The 24,606-nt window shown below is 50.5% G+C and overlaps 4 protein-coding genes across 20 annotated transcripts in view; 2 read left to right on the top strand and 2 right to left on the bottom strand.

Moving 5' to 3' along the window:
- Nucleotides 1-13,305, top strand: part of LOC149914773 (uncharacterized) — a 17,696-nt gene extending 4,391 nt beyond the window's left edge. Inside the window, exons 7-8 of the mRNA XM_090125712.1 lie at nt 171-247; nt 12,970-13,305. Of these exons, the coding sequence (XP_089981838.1) occupies nt 171-247; nt 12,970-13,305 (413 nt within the window). The remainder of the gene's footprint in view (nt 1-170; nt 248-12,969) is intronic.
- The window catches only part of LOC149914770 (RANBP2-like and GRIP domain-containing protein 8), a 149,087-nt gene that overhangs the window by 115,070 nt on the left and 9,411 nt on the right, over nt 1-24,606 (top strand). The window lies entirely within an intron of this gene.
- LOC149914771 (RANBP2-like and GRIP domain-containing protein 8) lies at nt 7,176-24,606 on the bottom strand. Of its 2 annotated transcripts, XM_090125585.1 has the most exons (8): nt 24,518-24,606; nt 23,587-23,680; nt 20,945-21,056; nt 20,457-20,613; nt 19,483-19,713; nt 18,951-19,101; nt 8,373-10,155; nt 7,176-8,072 (listed from the first exon to the last, which is right to left on the bottom strand). In XM_090125585.1, the coding sequence occupies exons 1-6, from the start codon at nt 24,554-24,556 to the stop codon at nt 18,997-18,999; spliced, it is 738 nt and encodes a 245-aa protein (XP_089981711.1). In that variant the 5' UTR covers nt 24,557-24,606; the 3' UTR covers nt 7,176-8,072; nt 8,373-10,155; nt 18,951-18,996. The 2 variants fall into 2 exon arrangements, with proteins under 2 accessions (XP_089981711.1, XP_089981712.1); XM_090125586.1 differs by lacking the exons at nt 23,587-23,680; nt 24,518-24,606 and adding an exon at nt 21,509-21,579.
- LOC149914772 (uncharacterized) lies at nt 13,986-17,318 on the bottom strand. The gene has a single exon (XM_090125526.1). It carries the CDS (start codon nt 17,316-17,318, stop codon nt 14,253-14,255), a length of 3,066 nt encoding a protein of 1,021 aa, XP_089981652.1. The 3' UTR covers nt 13,986-14,252.

Genomic DNA, 24,606 nt, shown 5'->3' with positions numbered 1-24,606 from the left:
GCAAGGAAGTGCCAGAAAGTGTAACCCTCTCTTTTCCCATGAAATCCATGACGGCCTTCTGCTTGTCCCACTGGAAATACCCTTCCTTGAGAGGCTTCCTAGCCTGTTTTCATGTACCCATGTTTCCGCGGTTTTGCTGTTGACAAACTGAATTTCTCTCCTCTTTATAGCAAGACGACAACGACAAAAAGAGAGGAGAGCAGAAATGAAGAAGGCTGCTCTGAGAGCTGCCGCTGCACGTGCAGAGGTGAGTCCTCGGTGAGCACAGACACGGCTCTTGTTGTTCTCTGTCTGTCAGACGTGAAGGGGATTGTAGAATGCTGGGGGAAGCGGTGTCCTACTTTGACGCTCGCTTTCTTTCTTTCCAGTCCTCCACAATGAACAGCCTTGTGGAGATGATGGAGAAGCTGCAGCTGAAGGACTGAGTGGAGGAGCATCAGAAGGCAGCGGCTTCGTGGCAGCAGCCCAACTTGGCACTCTGGTTGCAGTCCATCAATAAACAATTGGAGCTTTGTATTCACAAAGAGCGCATGGCCTGATTTGTCCAGTGGCACTCAGTGAGCTGCTGCACCACCTCCTCATTATTCCACTCGCGGCGCTGGGTCAGAACTCCCACATCTCCATCAGGGGATGCTGCAGGTTATAGAAGCAATGGATGCACCAGTCCTTGGCCCTGCCCATAAACGCACTGCCTGCAAAGCACGTGCACAGAACTGCGAGTAGCACGGCCTGAGCACAGGCGCGCTGAGTTAGAGAACAGCTGTCTCGAGCTGTCTGAGTTTCTCAGGGCAGCACTGAGCAGAAGTGAGCGTGTGCCCCTCACCCTGCAGGCGTCTCTGTTGGGGGAAGACAGGCTCCTGATCCCAGAAGGCAGAGGTGTTCTCCTGACTTCTCTGCAGTGCTACCTTGCCTCATTGTCCCCCCTCTCTTCAGCCGTTTTGATGCTACTTTTCATCCTTTGGGCAGAGCTTGAGTCACTCATCATCGCACAGCTTTGTACTGAGCGGTGTGGAATTTTCTGGCTTTGCTCTTAAAAGCCTAGGCTGAAAACTGCAGCGTGCATGCTTAGTTTACATGGGGACATGGGGGGGGACATCCCCTAACCCCCATTATCGAAAAATAAACCTTAATTGCAAAAGTGAGGGGTGTCAACCCCCGACCCATGGGAACAAAGTGGTCCGTGGGGGTGACACTGTGGGGGTGTCCCCATCTCCAGTACGTGACACCACCAGGGTGCCATGAAGGTGTCCCCAACTTTGGTGGTGTGACAGCACGATGCTGTGTCCCCACTTCTCCAGGAAGTCCTCCAGCTGGTTACAGTGTCCCCAGCTTCAGCTCAACGTCCCCAGGGGGTCCCTTTGTCCCCTCTGCATGACGGTGACACCCGATGCTGGCTGCCGAACGCGACACCCGATGACGATGACACCGCGTCACGGCTGTGCCACGCTGGTGTCACACAGTCCCCTCTGGTGGTGGCACAGAGTTCACCACCGTGCGTGTCCCCATCCTCATGTCAGACGATGGTGACAGCGCCAGAGGACTCCAGTGTCACCAGGTCCAGCTCTAGGCGGGCCTGGAGGGGTGACAAAGAACAGTGAGAGGCTCAGTGACAGCATGGTGACAACACAGAGCTGCCTGTGCCTGGCCCCATGCGGTGGTCAGAGTACAGGGAATGGTGTCACCCGATAGATGGTGGCACACAAGTGATGGTGACACCAGATGACGGTAACAACAGTGACAGCCAGGGATGGGGACGCTGCGTCACGGCTGTTCCACATCGAGGTCACCCTGTGTCACGGTGTCACCCGAAGACAGTGACACTCAACGACTCCCAGTGGCATCCAGTGAAGGGAAGCACCAACAATGGTGACACCACCGACCCCATGTCACACCCACAGCAGACCCCACATGTCCCCCGACTGTCCCCAGCCCCCCTCCCTGTACACTCCTCGTCACCTCTTCAATGAGGATGGCACCGCTCTGCAGTTGTGCCAGTCCTCTTCTTGGTTGCAAGTGTCCCATTTGGTTTTGTCATCCAGTATTTTTGGGAGAAAACGTGTGGTAGTTCTAAGAGAAGGGGTATTTCTGGGAGAAAATATCCTCTTTTTGGAAGAGAAGGTGAAATTTACCACTGAAATGTGGTATTTCTGGGAGAAAATGACATACTTGAGGGAGAGAACTCGGAAATGGTGGGAGAGAATGTCTTCTATTCGAGAGCAACTGTGACATTTTTGGTGTGACGACTGGTCCTTTGGGGAGAAAATATGGTAAATATGGGAGAAAATGTCCTCTTGAGGAGTGTCAAGTAGTACTTTTGAGAGAAAATGTCAGGTATTTCTCAGAAAACTGCTGTTTCTGGGAGATAGTAGCATCCTTGGTTGGAAAATGACAGGTGTTTGTGAGAAAGCTGGTATTTTGGGAAAAAAGGCCGTATTTTTAAGACGAAGCTGGTATTTCTGGGGGAATATGTCCCGTCTTTGGGAGAAAAGTGGTCTATCTTGGAGAAAATGTCGTGTATTTGGGAGAAAAACTGGTCTATCTGGAAGAAACTGCCATTTTTCTGGGAGTAAGTGTGATCCTGAGGAGCGTCAAGTAGTATTCTTGGGATGAAACGTGAGGTATTTCTAAGCGTAGTGGTATTTCTGGGAGAAAATGTCTTGTTTTGGGGGGAAAAGATCACATGTATGTGAGAAAGCTGGTATTTCTGGGAGTAAACGCCATATTTTTAGGAAAAAATGGGTATTTCCCAGATAATCGGTCACATAGTTGGAGAAAAGTGGTCTATCTGGGAGAAAATGTCCTTGTTTTTTGGTGGAAGAGATCATGTGTAGGGGACTAAAATAGTGTTCCCGGATGAAAATGTCACGTATCTGTGAGAAAAGTGGTATCTGTGGGTCACAGTGCTGTTCCCCAGGGGTCGGTGCTGGGGCCTGTCCTCCTCAAGATCTTTCTTGATGAGCTGAGGGCACTGAGTGCACCCTCGGGAAGTTTGCGGATGACACCAGGCTGGCTGGAAGTGTGGATCTGCCTGGGGGTAGCGAGGCCCCACAGAGGGATATGGACAGGCTGGAGAGCTGGGCTGAAGCCAATGGGATGAGTTCCAACAAGGCCAAAGGCCAGGTCCTGCGCTTTGGCTGCAACAACCCCAGGCGACGCTACAGGCTGGGGGCGGAGCGGCTGGAAGATGCGTAGAGGAAGTGGACCTGGGGGTGTTGATGGATGCTGGGCTGAAATGAGCCAGCAGTGTGCCCGGGTGGCCAAGAAGGCCAATGGCATCCTGGCCTGCATCGGGAACGGTGTGGCCAGCAGGAACAGGGCAGTGATTGTCCCCCTGTCCTCAGCTCTGGTGAGGCTGCACCTCGAGTGCTGTGTCCACTTTTGGGCCCCTCACTGCCAGAAAGACATCGAGGCCCTGGAGCGGGTTCAAAGAAGGGCGCCAAGGCTGGCGAGGGGTCTGGAGCACAGAGCTCACGAGGAGCGGCTGAAGGAGCTGGGGTTGTTCAGTTGGAGAAGAGGAGGCTCAGGAAGACCTTACTGCTCTCTAGAACTACCTGAAGGGAGCTTGTAGTGAGCTGGGCTTCAGCCTCTTCTCTCATGTCACTAGTGCCGAAAAACGACGTTATAACCCACAAATATCAGTGTTCTCCCAAATACACGATGTTTTCTTCCGGAAAGATCACTTTTCAATCCTAAATATGACAATTTGTTCCAAAAATGCGATATTTTCTCCCGGAAATACAAGCATTCTCCAAAATCCATGATATTTTCTCCCAGAATGCCAGCTTTATCAGAGATATATGAAATTTTCTTCCAAAATTATGATATTTCCTCCCAGAAATATCAGTTTCCTTAGAAATACTTCACGTTTCCTCCAAAAAATACAACATTACAATACCCCCCCTTCCCCATAATGTGATACTTTCTCCAGGGAGTCACAGTTTTCTTAGAAATACCTCATGTTTTCTCCAAACAATATGACATTACAATCCTCAGTATGACATTTTCTCCCAAAAATAGGACATTTCCTCCCAGAAATACCAGTTATCTTTACAAAAATAGGACTGCAGCCATCGGAGATCTGCTGGAAGGACAGACGGCCAGCTCCAGGAGCTCCAGGAGGCTCCTGGAATGCAGCCATGGTCACTTTGTGCTCCGGGCGTTGGGCAGACCGACCAGAGGTGAAGCGTGGCTGGATCTGCTGCTCAGCAGTGCGGAGGAGATGATGAGTGAAAGGCGTTCAGGTTGGGGCAGCCTGGCTGCAGTGAGCACGGCTTGTGGGGTTGGTGATCCGAGGGATGTGGGCAAGGCAAGGAGTGGGGCAGGACCTGAGCTTTGGGACGGCGAGCTTTAAGCTTTCACGGGCTGATGGCCCAGATCTCTCGGGATCTGTCTGTAAAAACAAAGATGGTGAGCAAAGCTGGCTGCTCTTCAAGGCTGCCTTCCCTTCTGAGAGCACAAGAGCTCTCCGTCCCTCTGAATAGAAAGCAGAGGACGCAGGAAGCCCATCGGCTCGGCGCAGACCTGCTGGGCAGCTGGGGGCAAAGCAAGGAGCAACGAGCTCTGCTAACAGGCCATGTCACCTGGAGCAATACAGGGCTAACAAACAGGCCGTGTCACCTGGAACAATCAATACAGGGCTAACAGGCCGTGTCACCTGGGAAGAATACAGGGATGTCTGGACCTGCAGACGTGGGATCAGGAAACACAAGGCACAGAACTGAACTTGGAGAGGGACGTGAAAAACAACAGGAAGACTTTCTACACGTGCATTGGCCAGAAGAGACAGGTCAAAGCAAGTGTGCCTCCTTTGTAAATGTAAAAGGAGAACTGCCTGCAACAGATGGAGAGAAGGCTGAGGTACAGAATGAGTTCTGTGCCTCGGTCTTCACTGGCAGCCAGGATTCCAGAGTTTGTCACGTCCCTGAGCCCTGCATCCATAAACCTCCAGGTGGGGACCGGGGTGGTAAATACCCCCTGCTGTGAGGGCAGAGCAGAGAGACTGCCTGATGAGATTGAACGTGTGCAAGTCTATGGAGCAGATAGATGGTGAGATGTGAGACTGAACGTGTACAAGTCTATGGGCAGGATGGCGTGCATCTCAGGGCTCTGAAGAAGCTGGCTGCCAAGCCGCTCTCCATCATATTTGAGAAGTCGTGGCTGTCAGGTGAGGTCCCGGATGCCTGGAGGAAGGGTCATGTCACTGCCGTTGGCAAGAAAGGGAGCAAGGAGGACACGGGAACTACAGGCCGGTGAGTCTCACCTCTGTGCCTGGGAAGATGATGGGACAGATCCTCCTGGATGACATGCTTGATCACATGAGGAGTGAGCGTGTGATCCGAGACAGCCAGCACGGCTTCAGCAGGGGAAGTCATGCTTAACCAATCTGGTGGCCTTCTGTGATGGAGTGACGGCATCGGTGGACAAGGGGAGGGTGACCGATGTCATTTCCCCGGACTTGAGCACGGCCTTTGACACGGTCCCCCACCACATCCTTATCTCCAAACCGGAGGGATGTGGATTTGATGGGTGGACCACTGGATTGATAAGGAATTGGTAGTAAGGCCGCAGACAAAGAGTGGTTATTAATGGCTCTATGTCCAGGTGAGGCCAGTAACGAGCGGCGTCCCCCAGGGGTCTGTCTTGGGACCGGTGCTCTTTAGCGTCTTTATCAATGACATGGATGGTGGAATCGGGTGCACCCTCAGCAAGTTTGCTGACGACACCAAGCTGAGTGGTGCGGTTGACACGGCTGAAGGAAGGGATGCCATTCGGAGGGACCTCGACAGGTTGGAAAGGCGGACCGGGGTGAACCTGATCAGGTCCTACACAGCACAGTGCAAGGTTTTGCACTTGGGCCGGAGGAATCCCAGGCATCCATACAGACTGGAAGGAGCGGTCCTTGAGAGCAGCCCCGTGGAGAAGGACCTGGGGATCCTGATAGATGAAAAGCTTAGCATGAGCCAGCAGCGTGCCCTTGCAGGTGGGAAAGCAAATGGGATCCTGGGCTCCATCAGAAGAGGGGTGGCCAGCAGGGACAGGGAGGTGATTGTCCCCCTCTACTCCGCTCTTGTGAGGCCCCATCTGCAGTACTGTGTCCAGATCTGGAGCCCTCAGTACAAGAAAGACAGGGAGCTGTTGGAGAGGGTCCAGAGGAGGGCCACAAAGATGATCAGGGGACTGGAGCACCTCCCTTATGAGGACAGGCTGAAGGAGCTGGGCTTGTTCAGCCTGGAGAAAAGAAGGCTGCGGGGTGACCTCATTGCAGCATTTCAGTACCTAAAGGGAGCCTACAAGCAGGAGGGAAGTCAACTCTTGGAAAGGGTAGAAAACTGCAGGACGAGGGGAAATGGTTTGAAGTTGAGTGAGGGAAGATTTAGGGTGGATGTCAGGGGGAAGTTCTTTACAGAGAGAGTGGTCAGGTGCTGGAACAGCTGCCCAGAGAGACTGTGGATGCCCCATCCATCCCTGGAGGTGTTCAAGGCCAGATTGGATGGGAACCTGGGCAGCCTGGTCTAGTGTGAAATGTGGAGGTTGGTGGCCCTGCATGTAGCAGGGGGGTTGGAGATTCATGATCCTTGAGGTCCCTTCCAACCCTGGCCATTCTGTGATTCTGCTATTCTGTGTCTTCTCCCCGATGCCAATTGGAAGTGATATCCTTTAGTCTTCAGTATAACAGACATTCTGTGACTGTGCTTGAAGACAGTCTCCCTTGAGCGTTTTAGTTGTGCTTGTTTAGTGCTCGTAAAACCAACTGTGCAAGTGCTGCTCTCCTCCCCGTTGTGAGGGGATTGCTGGCAGGAGCTAAGCAGTTCCCACAGGCACATCCAGCAAGGAGCTGCCGTGGCAGATGGGCAGGTGGAGCAGCTGTCTTCCAACCTGTCCACTGCAGCAGTTGGCATTCTGTAAGCTACTCTTCCCCAGTTTGCAGAACGAGTATCAAAAGTTGATACTCTTTTGTGAAAGAGTAAATGCGGGTTGAAAAAAGAGGCGATATGACATTCCTGACTGCAGATAAACAACAGCACAGATGCTGGTCACCGCCGCAGAAAAAGCTGGACTTGTTCATGAAGCAGCTTATCCATCTGTGTTGGGATTTTGTACAGCTGACCTCACCTGCCTCTCATTCCTTGCCATCGCCCCCTTTTTCTTCTAAGGTGAAAAAGACAGCCTTATTCTTTGTGAGTCCGTAATTGTGATCGTTTATTGATTGAGTACAACCAGGTAAGACATGGAGTGCCAAGTTGGGCGGCACTCGCAGCGCTGCCCTGTAACACCACACACTGCAGCTGCTGCCTTCTGATGTTCTTCCTCTCAGTCCTTCAGGTGCAGATTCCGCATCATTGCCACAGGGCTGTTCATTATAGAGGACTGGAAAAAAACAAAGCAAGTGTAGAAAAAGGACAGAAACAATCTAGGGAGACCTCACTAAGAAAGTCTGAACAGTAAACTTCCACAACAGCCCCATGCAGAACAGCAGGTTACTGCCATTCAGATCACTGACATTACTTCCCATAACACACAGCTTAGCTGCTGTCCCCTCCCTTCCCTACCTGAGCTGCATGCCCTTCCTTTTCCCTACCTGAGCTGCTTGCCCCTCGCCTCCTTTTTCTTGGTGCTCTTGCCTTTTCCTGCTACTCACTCCCAATCTCAACACTTGCCTGCTCTGCTTGCTGCTCTGACAAGTGCCTCTCAACTCTGCTCGCAGCTTCTCTCCTTCTGCATGCCCTTCTCTATTCCCTTCTCGTGCCCTTCAGGCTTCTGCTCCCCTTGCTGAGCAAGCCCATGCCTGGTAGCTCCCCTTCAACCTCCTCCGCCCTTTGCCTTTCTCCACACAGATGCTTGCTTCTGGCCAGCACTCCTGCCCAATGCCTAGCCCACAGCCCGCATCTCTTGGGGAGACAGCAAGGTGGCCTGGAGCTACCCACACCTCCTCCCGGGCACGGCTTCTCAGCTTTGCTTCAAGCCCACAAAAAACCCCAAGGAGCTCCTCTTACCTTTGGGCTCAGCTTCTTCTCCTGCCGTGCAGCTCCTGTGCCAGGCCGGGGCTCAGCTCTTCCCACACTCCACCATTCCTGCAAGGTTGCTTTCTCTCATTCACTGCCTTCCTTTGCTTTCCTTTGCTCTGCTACCCTTAGCTTCCCTACTTGCTTTCTCTACATTTACGTGCACCGCTTTGTACTTTTGAGTCTCTTCTTTGCATCTCCTTTCTCTATTTTCCCTTCAACCCTCCCCCCCCCTCCCCTCCCCTTCCCCTCTCTCCCATTTTTCCCTTCCTCCCCTACCTCCTCTCCCCCCCTGCTTCCCTTCCCCTCCCGTACCCCCCCTTTTCTCCCTTTCCCCTCCCCTTCCCCCTTGCCTTATGGCAAACTCACCTTTCCTGCTCTTCACTCCCTCCTTCTTCATTCTCCTGCCTTTTGCTGCTACTCTCGCCTTGCTTTCCCTTGCTGTGCTCTGCTTTGCTTTCTCTACATTTTGGCCATCCAGTCTTTTCTCAGCTGTTATTCTTGACTGTTTACTTGGCTTTTTTCTTCTTTTCTCATTTCTTTTTTTTCTGACCTTTTTGAGCTTTTTTCTTCTTTTTTTATGCTTTCGTTTCTTTTTTCATTTCATTGCACTTGTTCTTTTTTTTTTTCTCTTTTCGTTTTTTTCTGTTTTCTTCTATTTTTTCTCTTTTTCATCTTGGTTTTCTTTTTTCATGTTCACTCTTTTTTTCTTTTTTTTATTCTTTTTTTCATTTTTTTTCATTGCCGCCTGAGGGGAGAAGAGCTCTGAGCCGGCTGCCAACGGCCGTTCCCGCGCGCCGCGCCTCAGCCAATCGGAGCCAGCGGCGCTGCCGCTGACCAACGAGAGCCCGGGGGCGGGACGGTCCGGCACCTGACCAATGAGAGCCCGGGGGCGGTGCGGCGTTGCGCTGCGCTGTTGGTGGGAGGAGCGCGGCAGGGGGCGGGCCGTGGGTGGGGCCTCGGGGTGCGCCCTACTGCTATAGGGGGTGCGAGATGGGAATGGGATTGACAGGTGGGAGGTGGGGCTTGGATGTGGGGTTGGGATATGAGGTTTGGAACTGGGCTTGGGAGCTGGGGTTGGGATGTTGGATGTGCATTGGGATGTGAAATGTAGGGTTGGGGTGTGGGGATATGGATATGGGGTGGATATGGAATGGGAAATAGGAAAATGGAATATATATGGGATGGGCTTGGGATGGACATGGGACCAACACTGAAGAATGTGGGATGGATTGGGGATGAAATATGGACACGGGATGGGATTGGGATGATAGTGGCATGGGATAAGTAGATGGAATGGACATGGGATGCATGTGGGGATAAGGATTCGGAATGGCTATGGATATAGGGTTAGGGATGGGGATAGGATGTGGGGGTATGGATGTGGGATGGGTTTGAGATGGCTGTGGGGTGGATATGATGGATATGGGATGGGATAACGTTGTGGGATACGGACGAGGGATGGCTACGAGATGGGGCTGTAGTGGTTATGGGGCCATAGGGGCGATGGGGCCAGGATGCTGCAGTCACCTCTGTCCCCAGAGTTCATCCCCAGTGTGACACATGGAGCCCCACAGCCGCTCCTCTGCCCTTTGTCACTTTCATGGGGAGGACATCCCCCAACCCCCATTATCAAAAATAAACCTTAATTAGAAAAGTGAGGGGTGTCAACTCCGCCCCATGGGAACAATGTTTTCTGTGGGGGAGGGCACAGATGGCGTCTCCAGAGGGCTGTCCCAAACTCTGGGGGGTGTTCACAACTCTAGGATATGACACCACCAGGGTGCCATGAAGGTGTCCCAAGCTTTGGGGTGTGACACAGGGATGTCCCCAATTTTGGTGGTGTGACATTGTCATGTGGTGTTCCCACTTCCCCGGGAAGTCCTCCAGGTGGTCACGGTGTCCCCAGCTTCGGCTCAATGTCCCCAGGGTTCTTTTTGTGCCCTCTGCATGACGGTGACACCCGGCGCCAGCTGCCAGGAGTGACGCCCAACGGTGATGACACCGCATCACGGCTGTGACACACTGGTGTCACACAGTCCCCTCTGGTGGTGGCACAGAGTTCACCACCGTGCATGTCCCCGTCCTCATGGCAGACGATGGTGACAGCAACAGAGGTTTCCGGTGTCACCGGGTCCTGCGGTAGGCAGGTCTGGAGGGGTGACAAAGAACAGTGAGAGGCTCAGTGACAACATGGTGACAACGTGGTGCCGCCAGTGCCTGCCCCCACATGATGGTCAGAGTACAGGGAATGGTGTCACCCGATAGATGGTGGCACACAAGTGATGGTGACACCAGATGACGGTAACAACAGTGACAGCCAGGGATGGGGACGCTGCGTCACGGCTGTTCCACATTGAGGTCACCCTGTGTCACAGCGTCACCTGAAGACAGTGACATTCAGTGACACCCAATGGCATCCAGTGAAGGTGGCACCCAACAATGGTGACACCACCGACCCCATGTCACACCCACAGCAGACCCCACGTGTCCCCCGACTGTCCCCAGCCCCCCTCCCTGTACCCCTCCTCGTCACCTCTTCAATGAGGATGTCACCGTGCTGCAGTTGTGCCACCATGGCAGGGGGGACAGCTTGGGACAGTCACGGACAGCCAGGGTGACAGCGTCCAGGAGCTGTAGGACGCTGATGGGGCTCTCGATGGGGCTCACTACGTTTAATGATTTAATTCGGGCTGGGGTCCAATTTGCTAAGATTGACCGCCAGCCCAACCATGTTCTTCTCCAGCTTTGGAGACAGCTAAAGGACAACCAAAAATTTCAGACCTACCCTAAGAAACCAAGGGTAAGGGTTACAGAGAGAATGCCAACAACAACATGGAACTTAGAAGATTTCATTGTTGCTAATAGAAAAAAAAGCCTCCTCAGGTGTCTCGGGCTACAATGCCTGAGGCACTGGAAGCAAAAGAATTGGCCATAGCTCAATTCATGGCGTGACGAGGGATGTTAGTCCCCCTAGGGCCTCCAGATAGGACCAGAGGCCCTGTGTAGAATTAAGGATTTATTGGTCCCGAAAAAACATTCAGAGAGTTATGGCATTGGTGGACACTGGAGCAGAAACATCAATTATCTACGAAGATCCAACCAAATTTGGTGGAGACAGAGTGATGATTGGTGGCTTTGGGGGACAGACTATGGTTGAATCTGAGGGTGGGGCGTCTCCCACCCCGGGAGTGTAAGGTGTGTATTGCCCCAATGCAGGAACACATCTTGGGCATAGATATTCTATGGGGTCTGGCTCTCCAGACAACTGTGGGAGAGTTCAGACTTGGACAGAGATGTATCCGTACCCGGGCAGTGCAGGCAATATTAAGAGGCCATGCGAAACATGGGCCTATTTGCCTGCCGAAACCGCGCCGGATTACTGATATAAGGCAGTACAGACTCTGGGTGGGCAAGATGAAATATGGGGAACGGTGCAGGAATTAGAAAAAGTGGGCATTGTAAGACCTGCACACAGCCCATATAATTCCCCCACACGGCCAGTGCGAAAGTCGGATGGCACGTGGAGAATGACAGTGGATTACAGAGAGTTAAATAAGGTCACGCCGCCTGTTCATGCGGCCATAACCAACATTGCCTCCCTAATGGACACATTGAGTAGGGAGATAAAAACCTATCACTGTGTCCTGGATTTAGCAAACGCGTTCTTCAGTATCCCGATTGCTGAGGAATCGCAAGATCAGTTTGCGTTTACGTGGGGAGGCAGGCAGTGGACCTTTCAGGTCCTGCCACAGGGGTACGTGCATTCACCAACGTCACAATCTAGTGGCGTGTGACCTGGCTGATTGGAAAAAACCTGATGATGTTAACCTGTATCATTATACTGATGATCTCCTGCTGACATCCAACTCACTGGAGGCATTAAGGCAGGTGGCAGATTCATTAACCGCCTATTTACAGCAGAGAGGATGGGCTATAAATCCCAGAAGGTGCAAGGTCCGGGCCTGTCCGTAAAATTCCTGGGGGTGGTTTGGTCAGGAAAGACCCAAGTACTGCCCAGTGCTGTCTTAGATAAGGTTCAGGCGTTCCCAGTCCCTACAACATCGAAGCAGCTGCAAAGTTTCTAGGTATACTGGGTTACTGGCGTTCCTTTATACCTCACCTAGCGCAGCTGCTAAGGCCGCTGTACAGACTCACAAAAAAGGGGCAGCTATGGGACTGGGGGAAAACAGAACAGGATGCTTTCCAACAGGCAAAACTGGCAGTTAAACAAGCCCAGGCATTGGGTATATTCGATCCTACCCTCCCAGCTGAGTTGGATGTTCACGTTACTCAAGATGGCTTTGGTTGGGGCCTGTGGCAATGCCAGAGTTCTGTTCGGACCCCCATTGGTTTTTGGTCTCAGGTCTGGGATGGAGCAGAAGAAAGATACAGTATGATTGAAAAACAGTTATTGGCTGCCTATTCAGCATTACAGGCAGTAGAGCCAATAACCCAGACGGATGAAGTCATAGTTAAGACCACTCTGCCGATTCAGGGGTGGGTGAAAGGTCTGACCCACCTTCCTAAGACAGGGGTGGCCCAAGCACAAACAGTGGCACGATGGGTCGCCTACCTCAGCCAAAGGAGCAGTCTGTCTTCATCAGCCTTAAAAGAAGAGCTTCAGAAGATCCTAGGCCCAGTGACCTATCATTGTGATGCACCAAAAGAAACACTGGTCGCTCCACCAGAGAAGAGCCCCGTTCAGGAGGGGAAATATCCTATCCCTGAAGATGCCTGGTACATGGATGGGTCCAGCAAGGGCAACCCGAGCAAGTGGAGAGCGATAGCATACCATCCTTCCACTGAGACAATCTGGTTTGATGAGGGGGATGCTCAGAGCAGCCAATGGGCAGAACTGCAAGCCGTGTGGATGGTTATACCCAAGGAACCCGGTGATGGTATCCTGAATATCTGTACAGACAGTTGGGCTGTGTACCGGGGGCTCACTCTTTGGATTGCACAGTGGGCCACCCAAGAATGGACTATCCACGCCCGACCAATCTGGGGCAAAGACATGTGGTTAGACATATGGAATACAGTCAAACACAGGACTATATGTGTCTACATGTTTCTGGTCATCAGCCCCTACAGTCACCGGGAAATGATGAAGCTGACACGCTGGCCCGAGTTTGATAGATTGAGAATTCACCATCTGAGAATATCGCCCGTTGGTTACATCAGAAGCTACGGCATGCGGGACAATAGACAATGTGGGCAGCTGCTAAAGCATGGGGGCTGCCCATACAGCTACCTGACATTGTCCAGGCATGCCAGCATTGCGACGCTTGCTCTAAGATGAGACCAAGATCACTGCCTGAAACGACAGCCCATCTTGCTAGAGGACACAATCCTCTCCAACGATGGCAGGTCGATTACATTGGGCCCCTTCCTCGGTCTGAGGGGGCGAGATATGCTCTGACCTGCATTGACACTGCAAGTGGGCTACTGCAGGCCTATCCAGTACCGAAAGCAAACCAGGCATATACCATCAAGGCACTGACTAAACTGATGTCTGCCTACGGGACACCTCAAGTCATCGAGAGCGACCAAGGGACTCATTTTACTGGTGCAACGATACAGCGCTGGGCAGAAGAAAACAACATCGAATGGCGATTCCATCTGCCATATAATCCAACGGGGGCAGGCCTCATTGAACGTTATAACGGTATTCTTAAGGCTGCCCTGAAGACAGACTCCCAGTCCCTGCAGGGGTGGACGAAAAGACTGTATGAAACCTTGCGGGACCTGAATGAAAGACCCCGAGACGGCAGACCCAGTGCCCTGAGAATGCTGCAGACAACATGGGCCACCCTGCTTAGGATCCAAATTACGGGCACTGATTATCAGGTAAGACCTAGATTGGTAATGAAAATAATCTTCTGCTCCCTGCCCCTGAGAATTTAGAACCAGGCACCCATAGAATAAAATGGCCTTGGAAGGTGCAGGTATGTTGTAGTAGTCTCTCATCGTTCGTCCTCTGCCGACCGAGGGCGCCACTTGCCAGCGAAACCGACCCCAACCGGGCCGGGGCCAAATGCTCACACAGACCCCAGAGTGCGTGAGGCAAAATGGCGTTTATTAAAATGTGGTAGGCACTTAAATATTCTTGTCCCGCTTTGTCCACACCCCTTGCTTACCTGCTGTCCTATTGTGGGGCAGCGTTTGGCAAGCCCTGAGCATAGGAAACCTGACCCCGTCACATACCGTTTCCTCGCCACGCCTACTACATCTCCCCCCTCCCTATGCTCAGGAATATCCCGTAACAGCGCGATCGCAACGCGAGTACATCTCTAACAACTGTTCCTTCGTTTTGTGATACAGAATCCGTTGGTCCATAACTTGCCACATGATCCTTGTGAGGCAATTCTGGAAACACATGATTATGCACGGCAAAATGGCCGCAATACAAATTATTGCGAGCAATACTAGCGCAACTACCTTAATAATTTTCGCAACCCATCCTCCAAAGCTGCCAAACACACTTCTCAGCCAGTCCCCGATGGGGTCGTCCTCCACTTGGATCTTCTCCGTATGGTCTCGCAGGGCTTTCAGCGCTTTATGGATGGATACACTGTGATCGCTAAGATTGAAGCAACACATTCCTTCTAGGTCTTCACATCCATGCCCCTGTGCCAGGAGCAAGAAGTCGATGGCTGCTCTGTTTTGCAGCACCGCATGCCGAATGCTGTTTGTGTCTTCTAGCATCGCATTCAATATTAATGTTGTTAAATTCGCCTGCTTAGCTGACCAACATGCTAGGCGTTCTATCTGAGCCAAGCTCTGTGCTGCAGCAACCCCAGGGGCGAAAAATGATGCGAATATCCGTGCTGTGGCACTCCATAACTCTACCTCATCGTTACAATTCTCCGGGAGAGGGCTCGAACGCTTTCGGCGACGATGGTGACCCGTGATGCTCGGGCCATACTGCATCCATGTCGTGAAATTCGGAGACAGTAATGTCAGTTCCCCTAGGTAACAGGGTCCCCCTAAGGCATTGTGCGGGATGCCCTGCCAGGCTCTATCCCCACAAATCAAGAAGATTCCAGGGGGCAACGCCTTAGCCGTTTTGTTATTCCATAGCACCTCGTTGACCCCCCGTTTGAAAGTGAACCCATACCCATAAAAGTCCCAAACTGCCGTACAATTAAATGAGGATCTACCGCTAGATTTAGAAAGGACCCCACCCTTTGACAAGCAGGTTGTATTGCGCCCTGTGAAGACCCGTGTTTCATTTTTGGTATACCCGCAATAACCCGAAGTAATGGAGAAAGCCTCCGTGTTCACAGGACTGACCACAGTCCAAGAGGTCTCGTTGTATGGCTTCAGCCGCGGATCTGTGCCTGCCCACCGGGCAATTAAGGCCTGCAGTTGTACCCGAGCAGACACACCCCGCAGGTAATCTCGCCCCAACAGGGTTCCCGGTACCTGCGCTACCAGCGGGGTTAGCAGGACGGGCTTCTCCAGGGAACCGTCTCTGTTGACCACGATTATCTCGATCTGCTTGGCTGACCTCCGCGTTGGAGCAGTTCCCCCCACTCCCGCTATAGTTTGAGTGGCCCCCGTTGGCCACGTGGGCAGCCAGTCGGACTCCGCAAAAACCGTCACATCCGCTCCTGAGTCCACCAGGGCGGTAAGGAAAATAGATCGCGGCCCTGGGGAGCCAGCGGGGAGCTCCGTAATTGCGGCTGTAATCTTCACCAAGGGGCGCTCCCCGCAGCTCAACGATAGCGCAGCTAGTGGCAGGCCTAGATCCAAAGGCCGCCTTTCCTGAGAATCCCGTGAATCGTAAGAGGGACCCTCATCCCCCCTACCTCGAGATCGCAGCCCACGAGCTCTACATTGCGGTGCAGTGTGACCTCTCCTCCCGCACATTTGGCACACTATACCCCCGTTGCTCTTACACTGTGCCTTAAAATGACCTAATTGACCGCACCTGAAGCATGGCCCAGGCGGGCGATCTGGACTCTGCCGCCCGGCAACCCCATGCGCTAGCATCACCTCAGCTACCGCTGCAGCAACCTCGCTTGCCACTGATGATTGAGACTTTTGCTTGTCCATCACATACTTAAGGACCTCACCGGGGGTGTGGAACCTGTCTGGCGCCGCCCGTAATAGAGCCCGTACGTCCGAGCTCGACTTTTGATAGAGGCAATCCAGGATCACGGGGCCGTGCACTGCCCTAGGCAGCTCCGATCCCTCCACTGCCTTGATCAACCTATCCGCAAAATCCTGGAAGGATTCAGTGGGACCTTGTGCAATCTCCGTCCACGGAGTAGACGGCTCAGCATTTCTTGCGAGCCTTCTGAACGCCTCAAGGGCAGCGTCTGTAGTGGCTATTAGTTCCCCGGGCCTCAGCTCCGCAAGCTGGGCATGTGCAGTGATCATACCCGGCGTACTACCCGTCAATCTCTGCAGGTTAGACGCGTGAAGCGGATTCCCCTGATCGTTCTGGGCTGTAACCAGCATTTGTCTAAGTCTAGCCTGCCATTCCTCCTTCCAAAGCGTATACTGCACCGGTTTCAAAATCATGCGCATCAGATTCTCAATATCGTATGGTAACAGGGGTCCCGGCAATATTAATGTCTCCAAGGCGTTCATTGTCAGGGGGGACTTCAATCCTTTCTTTTCAACTGCCTCAAGCACCCTCACTATCGCTTTCGGGTCCAGCGGGACCCAGATCGGGTTATCATCATCGGAAATCACTACCGGAAATGTCTCCGGGTTCGCAAGGCCCCGGTCTTGTGCCTCCTCCTTTACTTTAGCCCAATCAGTCAGCAGACGCCCGTCCCTCCCCCCTTTGGGACGAAGCCCCGCCCTTGCCTTTTCTTCCTCCAAAGAAGGATATAACGACCGCGGAGGGTAGGGCGGGGGCGGAGCGGGCGGAGTGGGCGGAGCGGTTGGTAGACATGCGGTCGGGAGTTCCTCTTCCCCGCCCTTCGCCGCGGCGACCGTCGCCATCTTGTCCGCCACGCTTTGGTCGTCAGTACTGCAAGGTAGCAAAGACCCGCCCCCCGGAGCCCTTTCCACCCCTTTTTCCACCTTAAGCTTACCCTCCTCTTTAGCCGCCTTAAGGGCTCCAAGTATCAAGCCCCAGGTTTTAAGTTCAGCAGCCTTTTGGTTATTCATGGCGCGTTGGCATAAAGCCGAGGTGAGCGAATCCCACCTACCCGAATCCAGCACTTGCTGAGGGGAGTCCAGCTCCCCTCCCTTTTTTAAAACCGAAAGCACCGCGGCTACCTCCTTCTTTGAAGGGGTATTTTTGCCGCAGTAGTCCTTACAAAACTGCAAAAGTACCTTAATAATCTGTTCCATGGTTACACACGCGACCTGCCGCCACTTCACAGGCTCTTCTCCGCGATGTGTCTTCCGTGAGCGACCTGCCGCCACTCCGCAGGCTCTTCTCCGCTTCACGGGCACGCCGGGTGGTTAACCCTCGATAGGCAGATCACGTCGGGGTCACCACTTGTTGTAGTAGTCTCTCATCGTTCGTCCTCTGCCGACCGAGGGCGCCACTTGCCAGCGAAACCGACCCCAACCGGGCCGGGGCCAAATGCTCACACAGACCCCAGAGTGCGTGAGGCAAAATGGCGTTTATTAAAATGTGGTAGGCACTTAAATATTCTTGTCCCGCTTTGTCCACACCCCTTGCTTACCTGCTGTCCTATTGTGGGGCAGCGTTTGGCAAGCCCTGAGCATAGGAAACCTGACCCCGTCACATACCGTTTCCTCGCCACGCCTACTACAAGGTAGGACCCAAGTGGTGTGGCCTACTTGCACCTTGGGGGAGACTGTTGGAGGTGGGAGGCTCAGTAGTTCCTCCAGTAATAGGTACATGGCCAACTGATATTGTGGTCAACACTCCGATCTTCACTGCTAAAGGGACCCCCATCATGTCCCTATGGCAGATCAGGAGACCTCCTTTGGTGCCTGACAAAGTTATGCAGCCACAGATATCTGGCCAGAAGGTGTGGTACAGGCGGCCGGGACGTGCCCCAGTACAAGTGGAAGTGTTGACCCAGGATAGAAGGACGGCCTGTATCTTGCCCTGGAGAGCAGACCTTCTCCTCCTGGTACCCTTGAAACATCTGTATTACTCCCCGTGAGTCTTCGAGCCTTCAGGATCACTGCAAGGAACGAAATGCCATCAAAGCGTTCCAGTGTTACAGTCAGATCACGTGCGACACCCGGTGATGGCCTACATGGGACTGATGGAGCAGAGGACGGACCTGCACCTGACGACCGCATGCCTCCAGTAACTTCATCGAGCACTGGCCCATACAAGAATATCAACGTTCACCAATCGTCACTTGTCTTGAATTGTACCAACATGCGTCGCGATGGAAACTGTATAAGTGTCGTGATATAAGTGGGTCTCTGTATTAGGAAAAGCTTACCCATTAGTCAACCTGATCATTGGTTCACGCCGTGAAGGGGTGGAGTGTATGGGAACTGCTGAGTCACGGCCTGAACCTCTGATTAGTCACCTGAGGTGAGCAATGAGTCAGCCCTGGGAGCACAGGTGAAAGCAATTCACCTGTGCTGCAGGAAGGGGTGGAGCCTGGCTCCACCTCTCCTAGACCCATTTAAGAGCTCACTACCAGTGGGGAAGGATCTCTCCCTCTTTGGATGATCCACTCCACTGGTCTTTCCTGAGCAAGCCCACGACATGGGTAAGCATCCTATTTATTCTTTTTGTCTCGCTCTGCCTAACTCTCTTGCTTATTTCATTATTATGACATCTTGATATTATTTGATTTATATAATATTCCTTTATGTAATTTTCATTGATTATACACTAGCACAGAGAAACTCCTCTCCTGTCCACAAACTGGTTACTCAGGGAAACTGATGCCTGCTAGATGTTCTGTGACTCAGAAAAACATATTCCCTTCTGGATTGTTTCTGTTTGGTTGGTTTTTAAATGCAGTAAAGATGAAACAATACCTTTCAAGTGCCTCTCTGCGCTGATGGACATCTCCCGAAGCAAACTTCATTTTAATAAAGCTAGAATGAGCCAGTAGATGACTGCTCTTGATAGCTCCCCAATTCTTTGTATTAAGTTCCAAGTCCTGTCCTGCGCTGATTTGAGGCATTCCTAAAGAATAAAGTTCATCAGAGGATGAGGAACCACCATCTTTCTGTGAAGGCAAGGACATTACTTCTCCAGGACACACTGCTACCTAACCCAGGATCACAGCTGAGGCATTAACATATCCTTCAGCAGTAAAGTTCCAGGAACTCTTTGAACAGTTCTCCCCCTGATGGAGCTGCTATATCCAGCTTAGACTTGAAGTAAGAAAATAAGCAAGGTTTAACTTTAGGAAGAAAATCCCCATTAAACAATTGGCTTCAGTAGACTTTCATTTGGAAAAGTTAAATCACTTGAGCAATAGCTGTCAGTGGAACAAAAATAACAGACTATGACCAGTTTTGAGGATATGGAAGATTATGACAGGATCAAAAGATGGTTAAGTACCTCAAGTGTCTTTACGACACAGGAGTACCATTCCAAGCTTGTCTCCAGAGGTATTTTCTTCTCTGCCTCCTGAACATGGAGCACAGCATCTCGTAACTTATTGCGTGAGCGGTACAGTGCAACAAGTCTGATGTTAAGGTAGACGTCATCGGGTCTCACACGGAGTTCAGCTTGAGTCACATAAAAGAGCTCATTCCAGCCATCTTCGACTTTATATTCTTGAAACTTCTCCTATTAAACATCAAGGCAACGTATTAATATATTTTTTTTCCACATCAGCCTTTTCAACAACCACATTACCTGACAGTTTGCTCACCTCCGCTACACAGACTACAGACTTGCTGGAATTACTCCAACATCTTAGAAACGAGATAACAGGGGAAAAAACTTCACTGTGCCTCTCGTAGATGCCAAGTTAAGACTGTCAGACTATCTGAGACAGAGACAGCACACCTTGTTACAGAATAGCTGGTCCAAATAAGACAACAGAAAGCTAACAGAAGCCTCTGAGAACCTCTGTGTCCCTGCAGCTGTGCTACATAAAAATAAGTGCCAAAGTGACACTGCATAACTGATGAAAGCATTTACACTGTAGTTGAGAATGACAGCACTTCCTACATTCTGCATTTTTAAACTCAAAAAACTAAAAAGCAGCTTAGGCAATACTTGATGTGTCTGTTGCGACTATCTAAACTCAACTTCTTGGATATTATTGCTAACACAGTTTCCCCACATTTTTGAACACCTCAACCTTAAAACGCATGAGAAAGCTCAGAGCTGCAATTTTCAAGCAAGCTAGACAAAAACATCAGACAGCAAAGAAATTAACATGTAATAGATTCATGCTAAACTAATGCTAAACTAATTTAGCCAAGGAAATATTGTGAGATGACTAGATGGCATGCTAGAAGCACCCAGTCAGATACGGAAAGTTTCTTCAAGGCACAGAGCAGAGATGAGAAGCTGGAATTTACCTTCAATCTGAGAGCAGCAGGATTCCTGGGGAGCAGCCTGGCAGCTTTCTCAACCCAGTATTTTGCTCTTCCATCACTGGTGTCTTTATTGCAGAATAGCTCCACAATCTTCAGCACCAGATCCTTCTGTATTGGGTTCTGGAGATTACCATCATCCCTGCTTGGCAATTCCACAGCAGGCACAGACCCTTAGTCCAAAGGGCAATGGGAAGACTATCATAGCAGTTACCACAAAGATCAAGTCAGGACACAAAAGAAAGAATCAACTGGAAAATAAATAAATAAAAGCTGAAGCCAATTCTACCAAAAAAAGAATCCTTTCTTAAGTACATCATAGACAGATTTGGCAATGCAAAATGTACATCATACAATTTGTCCACAACACATTTTCTCTCTGAGCTTAAGGAATGCACAGCACAGATGCATTTTAAAAGTCCATTTACAAAGGAAGAAAGCTGGTCATTACAGGGGGTCAGTGGATCGCTTACCTTGTAACACCCAACAGCTTTTTCTGTGTTGTCCTGAGCTTCATAAATTTGTCCAAGAAACCTGTGTGCCCTGGGATCTCTCTCTTGGACACTGAGATAAGTAGATATGTATCTACAGAGCGAGAAAACCCAGAAAGATCAATACTCCTCAATAATACAAGTCCCCCCACACCGTGCAGCTAAAGCTAAAGGGAATTTAATCTGTCAAATGGAAAGCAGGGCTATATTTAGTTCTAGATGCTTGACCTAGACCTTCCTGTGAGGAACAACATTATTTTTACACGTACCAATGCTACTTACTTGTCAGCAAGTACTGAGTTCTGAGCAGCAGCTCACAGAACCAGATGCATCATATGATGAAATAAAAGCCACTTCAACTCCATGATTTCTTTGGTATTATATAACTAATGCAGTTGCTCCTTTAGAAGGATTTCAGTGGCACCCAATCCTTCCATTTACTGTTACCTTAAAAAGGCATGATCGTGATCTTGATTTCTCTACTTCAGCTGGCTTTTCTATTACACTTTCAAGAACAGATCAACCACATACATCAACACGTATTACCTTTTAGCAAGTTCATACTCTTTTATTTCAAAATACAGCTTAGCACAGATGAATCCTTTCAACCATTTCTGAATGGAAAACGAAAACAAACACGACAGGCACATGTCAGATGTACAGTACGTTTGAAGCAACTGAACAGGAAGAGCCCTCTTTTCAGCAACGCATAACAGTGCTAACAGTTAATTACCAGCCCACTTCTTGTATTCAAGCCTTTGTTTCTGAAAGAGACAGGATTAAGAAAGGAATCTTGTTTCCAATAACGGGCAGAAGCTACCAAAGGAAAACTGAGGCCATTAGCGAAGCAAGCGACTGATCTTTATACTTGGGACATTTCACAAACACTTCTGACTAAAGAAATCAGAAGAATGGGGTCTGCTACAGCTGAGCTTTTTGTTATTGCTGCTGTTGCAATACAACAGTGTTGCAGGAGAAAACAAATCCTACAAACTAAGAGTGAAGATGTTACCCCAGCTCCTCCTGCTGGTGCTTCTGCCATCTTCCCCTCCTGCCGGCTCTGCCTTCTGCTTTGCTTTTTGTATTTTCACTTTTGTTTCCTCCTCCTACCCCTCCATAGATACCTTTGGAGACTTACGTTTCACCTTTCACTCACACAGTGCGTGCTGTGAAGTTATCTTGGGCTGATAACATCAGAAATAGACTACTGCATCCAAAAAGCATTTTCTACCTGCATGAAGGAGCTAGAGAACTAGGAAGTGACAAGCAAAAACTTCACGGCAGACGTAAACTAAATAACGTGAAACAAGTCTCTGCAGTCTAAGTACGCCTGAAGTTCATCTCCAACCCTCTTCCCACCCCAAAATACGGGGGGAAGTTATTCACGCAAGTCTCCTGAGTTTCAGTCTGTGTTCTGAAGTAAAACAAGGACACGCTGACATTCATCAGAGCAGAGTCATGCTTGACATCTCCTTGTAAACAGGGTTGAAAAGAAACTTCATCAGACACGCTGGCAGCCTTGAAAGACCCTCCCTTCCAAAATCAGCACAACAAGAAAACCAGTCACTATTTCCACCATTGACTGTGCTAGACAGTGAGTTGTAAGCATCACTGCAAAGATGAAACCAAACCACAGAACTTGGCCTCGAGTGCAACAAGAAGCGAAGCAATGGTTTTTGTTGAGCCCAACAGGAATCTCAGAACGGTTGAAGAGCATCTCTGAATTTGGCAGCGGTGCGCTCCACACTGCATAGTCTAAACAGCACCCAAGTCAGCTCAACAAAGCCACAGGAGAACTTTGTTGCTGTTGGAAAAGCTCAAAATGAAGATGCACGCTGCCTCACCCCAAGACCCTGCAGCAGAACAGCAGCCCGCGTGCATTCACGCTCTGCAGCACACTGCTGAATCTGCTGCCTCTGCAATAGAACCCACTCACAGCAGCAGAGCAGCACCTTTGGGGATTAAATAGCTCCCACTAACTGCACTGGTTGGCTCTCTATGATCTGTGCACCATTTCCAGATCGCAGGGAATCATCTGGCTGCCAGGTACAGCAGCAAAACTACACTGGCCCAGCTCTCCCTCTCTTTTTCCTGACCTTCCACAGCGCTGTCACACAGACAGGAATATCAACCACACAGCACGTGAAAGAAAACCAGAAGCTTAGGAACACCTGTCCCCTGTTTGGGCTCTTCAGTTCCACAAAACGCAGGGATCTGTACGGACTGACAGCACTGGGCTCCTCGTAACTCTACCGAGGGCTCACCAGTTTGAAGAGCGCACAGCCCTGGCAAACCATCTTCCCAACAAGTCAGCTCTGTGCCCTCCCACACAGCCGCTTCCCTCAGCTTCCACTCCCCCTGCCATCCGACCTCAAAGTCAGGGTGGGGAGCCTTGCTCACAAGGGAACTTTGCTGCAATGTCTGTTACCTGACTAAGCATGTTGCCGGGGCTCTGGGCGCTCAGTCTTGCCAAAGAGGCCCGTGCTACACCAAAACAGATGGCACAGCTCTTTCTGCTCCTCCTTGAACCCTGGACAGGGTATTCAGGAAGAAAACCGAGAGGAGAAAAGGAAAACGGATGTTCCACCTGACTGCTGCCTACCCTAGTACTCTGCAGACCTCACCTCCGGGGTGGACACATCGCCGTATGAGTTCCCAACTGCTGGGACAGCTTCTCCAGATCCTTCCTGCAACCGGGACTCCCCAGCCACTGTGAATCTGGATGACGATAAAGGAGTAGGGCAACTGGTGATGCATCTTTCTTAATCACTATCACTATGCTACATGTCATTATATTATGACGTGGTAATGATTAGACTCGCTGCACTGCTTATTTTCTTTCCTGCTAAGCTTATCTTTTCACTTTAGGGCACTGCTTTGTTTTTGTATTGTTTTGAAATTGACAATAAAATAAGCTTATGCCTTCCTTCGTGTCTACGTCCTTCCTGCTGACCCAGTCAATAGGCAAAAAAAAGATAAAAAATAAAACATAAGTGAAGGTAAGGTCGGACAAGGGAAGTTAAGGAAACGGGGAAGGGGAGGGAACAGGGAAGGGGAGTGAAGGGAAAAAATAATAAAAATCTCTCTGGAGGAAGACCAACATCTTAAAAGCATGCCCAGAAGGATACAAGGGAATTTGCAAACCAGACCAAAGTTCTCGAGTCCTTACCCTGGTGTTCTCTGAGGCTCCTACCCACCATTAAAACTCATCAACATGAAATATCTCCAGAAACAAGCAAACAATAACCAACCAACCAAACCAAAAACCCATACCATGTATTTTGGGGTGGTGCCATTCAGAACGGCAGTTTGGGATATTCCATACTGACTATTTATGAAAAAGAGAAGGTGAACTACATTGGGGTATCTCCCTTACATTTCAGATACTCAATGAGAAAATCTGCACAACATGAGAAAGAAAAGGAAAGGAAAAGGAAAAAGGGAAAGGGGAAAGGAAAAGGAAAAGGAAAGGGAAAAGGAAAAGGAAAAAAAGGAAAGAAAGGAAAAGGGAAAGAAAAAGGGAAAGGGAAAGGAAAAGTGAAAGGGAAAAAAGACCTTGCTCTTAGTGCCTAGAGAGGATGTTCCACAGTACATCTGCAGGCTTTCTGGACAGCAGGTTTTATCTTGAAATGACTACTTTCCCT

This window comes from Phasianus colchicus, chromosome 27 (assembly GCF_987193195.1).
Source record: "Phasianus colchicus chromosome 27, bPhaCol1.hap1.1, whole genome shotgun sequence".
Classification (NCBI taxonomy): domain Eukaryota; kingdom Metazoa; phylum Chordata; class Aves; order Galliformes; family Phasianidae; genus Phasianus; species Phasianus colchicus.
This window is presented reverse-complemented; position numbering and strand designations above follow the sequence as displayed.

Coding starts and splice junctions, on each gene's coding strand:
- LOC149914771 (XM_090125585.1), bottom strand. CDS start 24,556: ATGTACTGTGGAACATCCTCTCTAGGCACTAAGAGCAAG. Junction 20,614..20,944: donor AAGCTGTTGGGTGTTACAAG/GTAAGCGATCCA, acceptor ATTGCCAAGCAG/GGATGATGGTAATCTCCAGA. Junction 19,714..20,456: donor CTGCTGCTCTCAGATTGAAG/GTAAATTCCAGC, acceptor GATGTTTAATAG/GAGAAGTTTCAAGAATATAA.
- LOC149914772 (XM_090125526.1), bottom strand. CDS start 17,318: ATGGAACAGATTATTAAGGTACTTTTGCAGTTTTGTAAGGACTACTGC.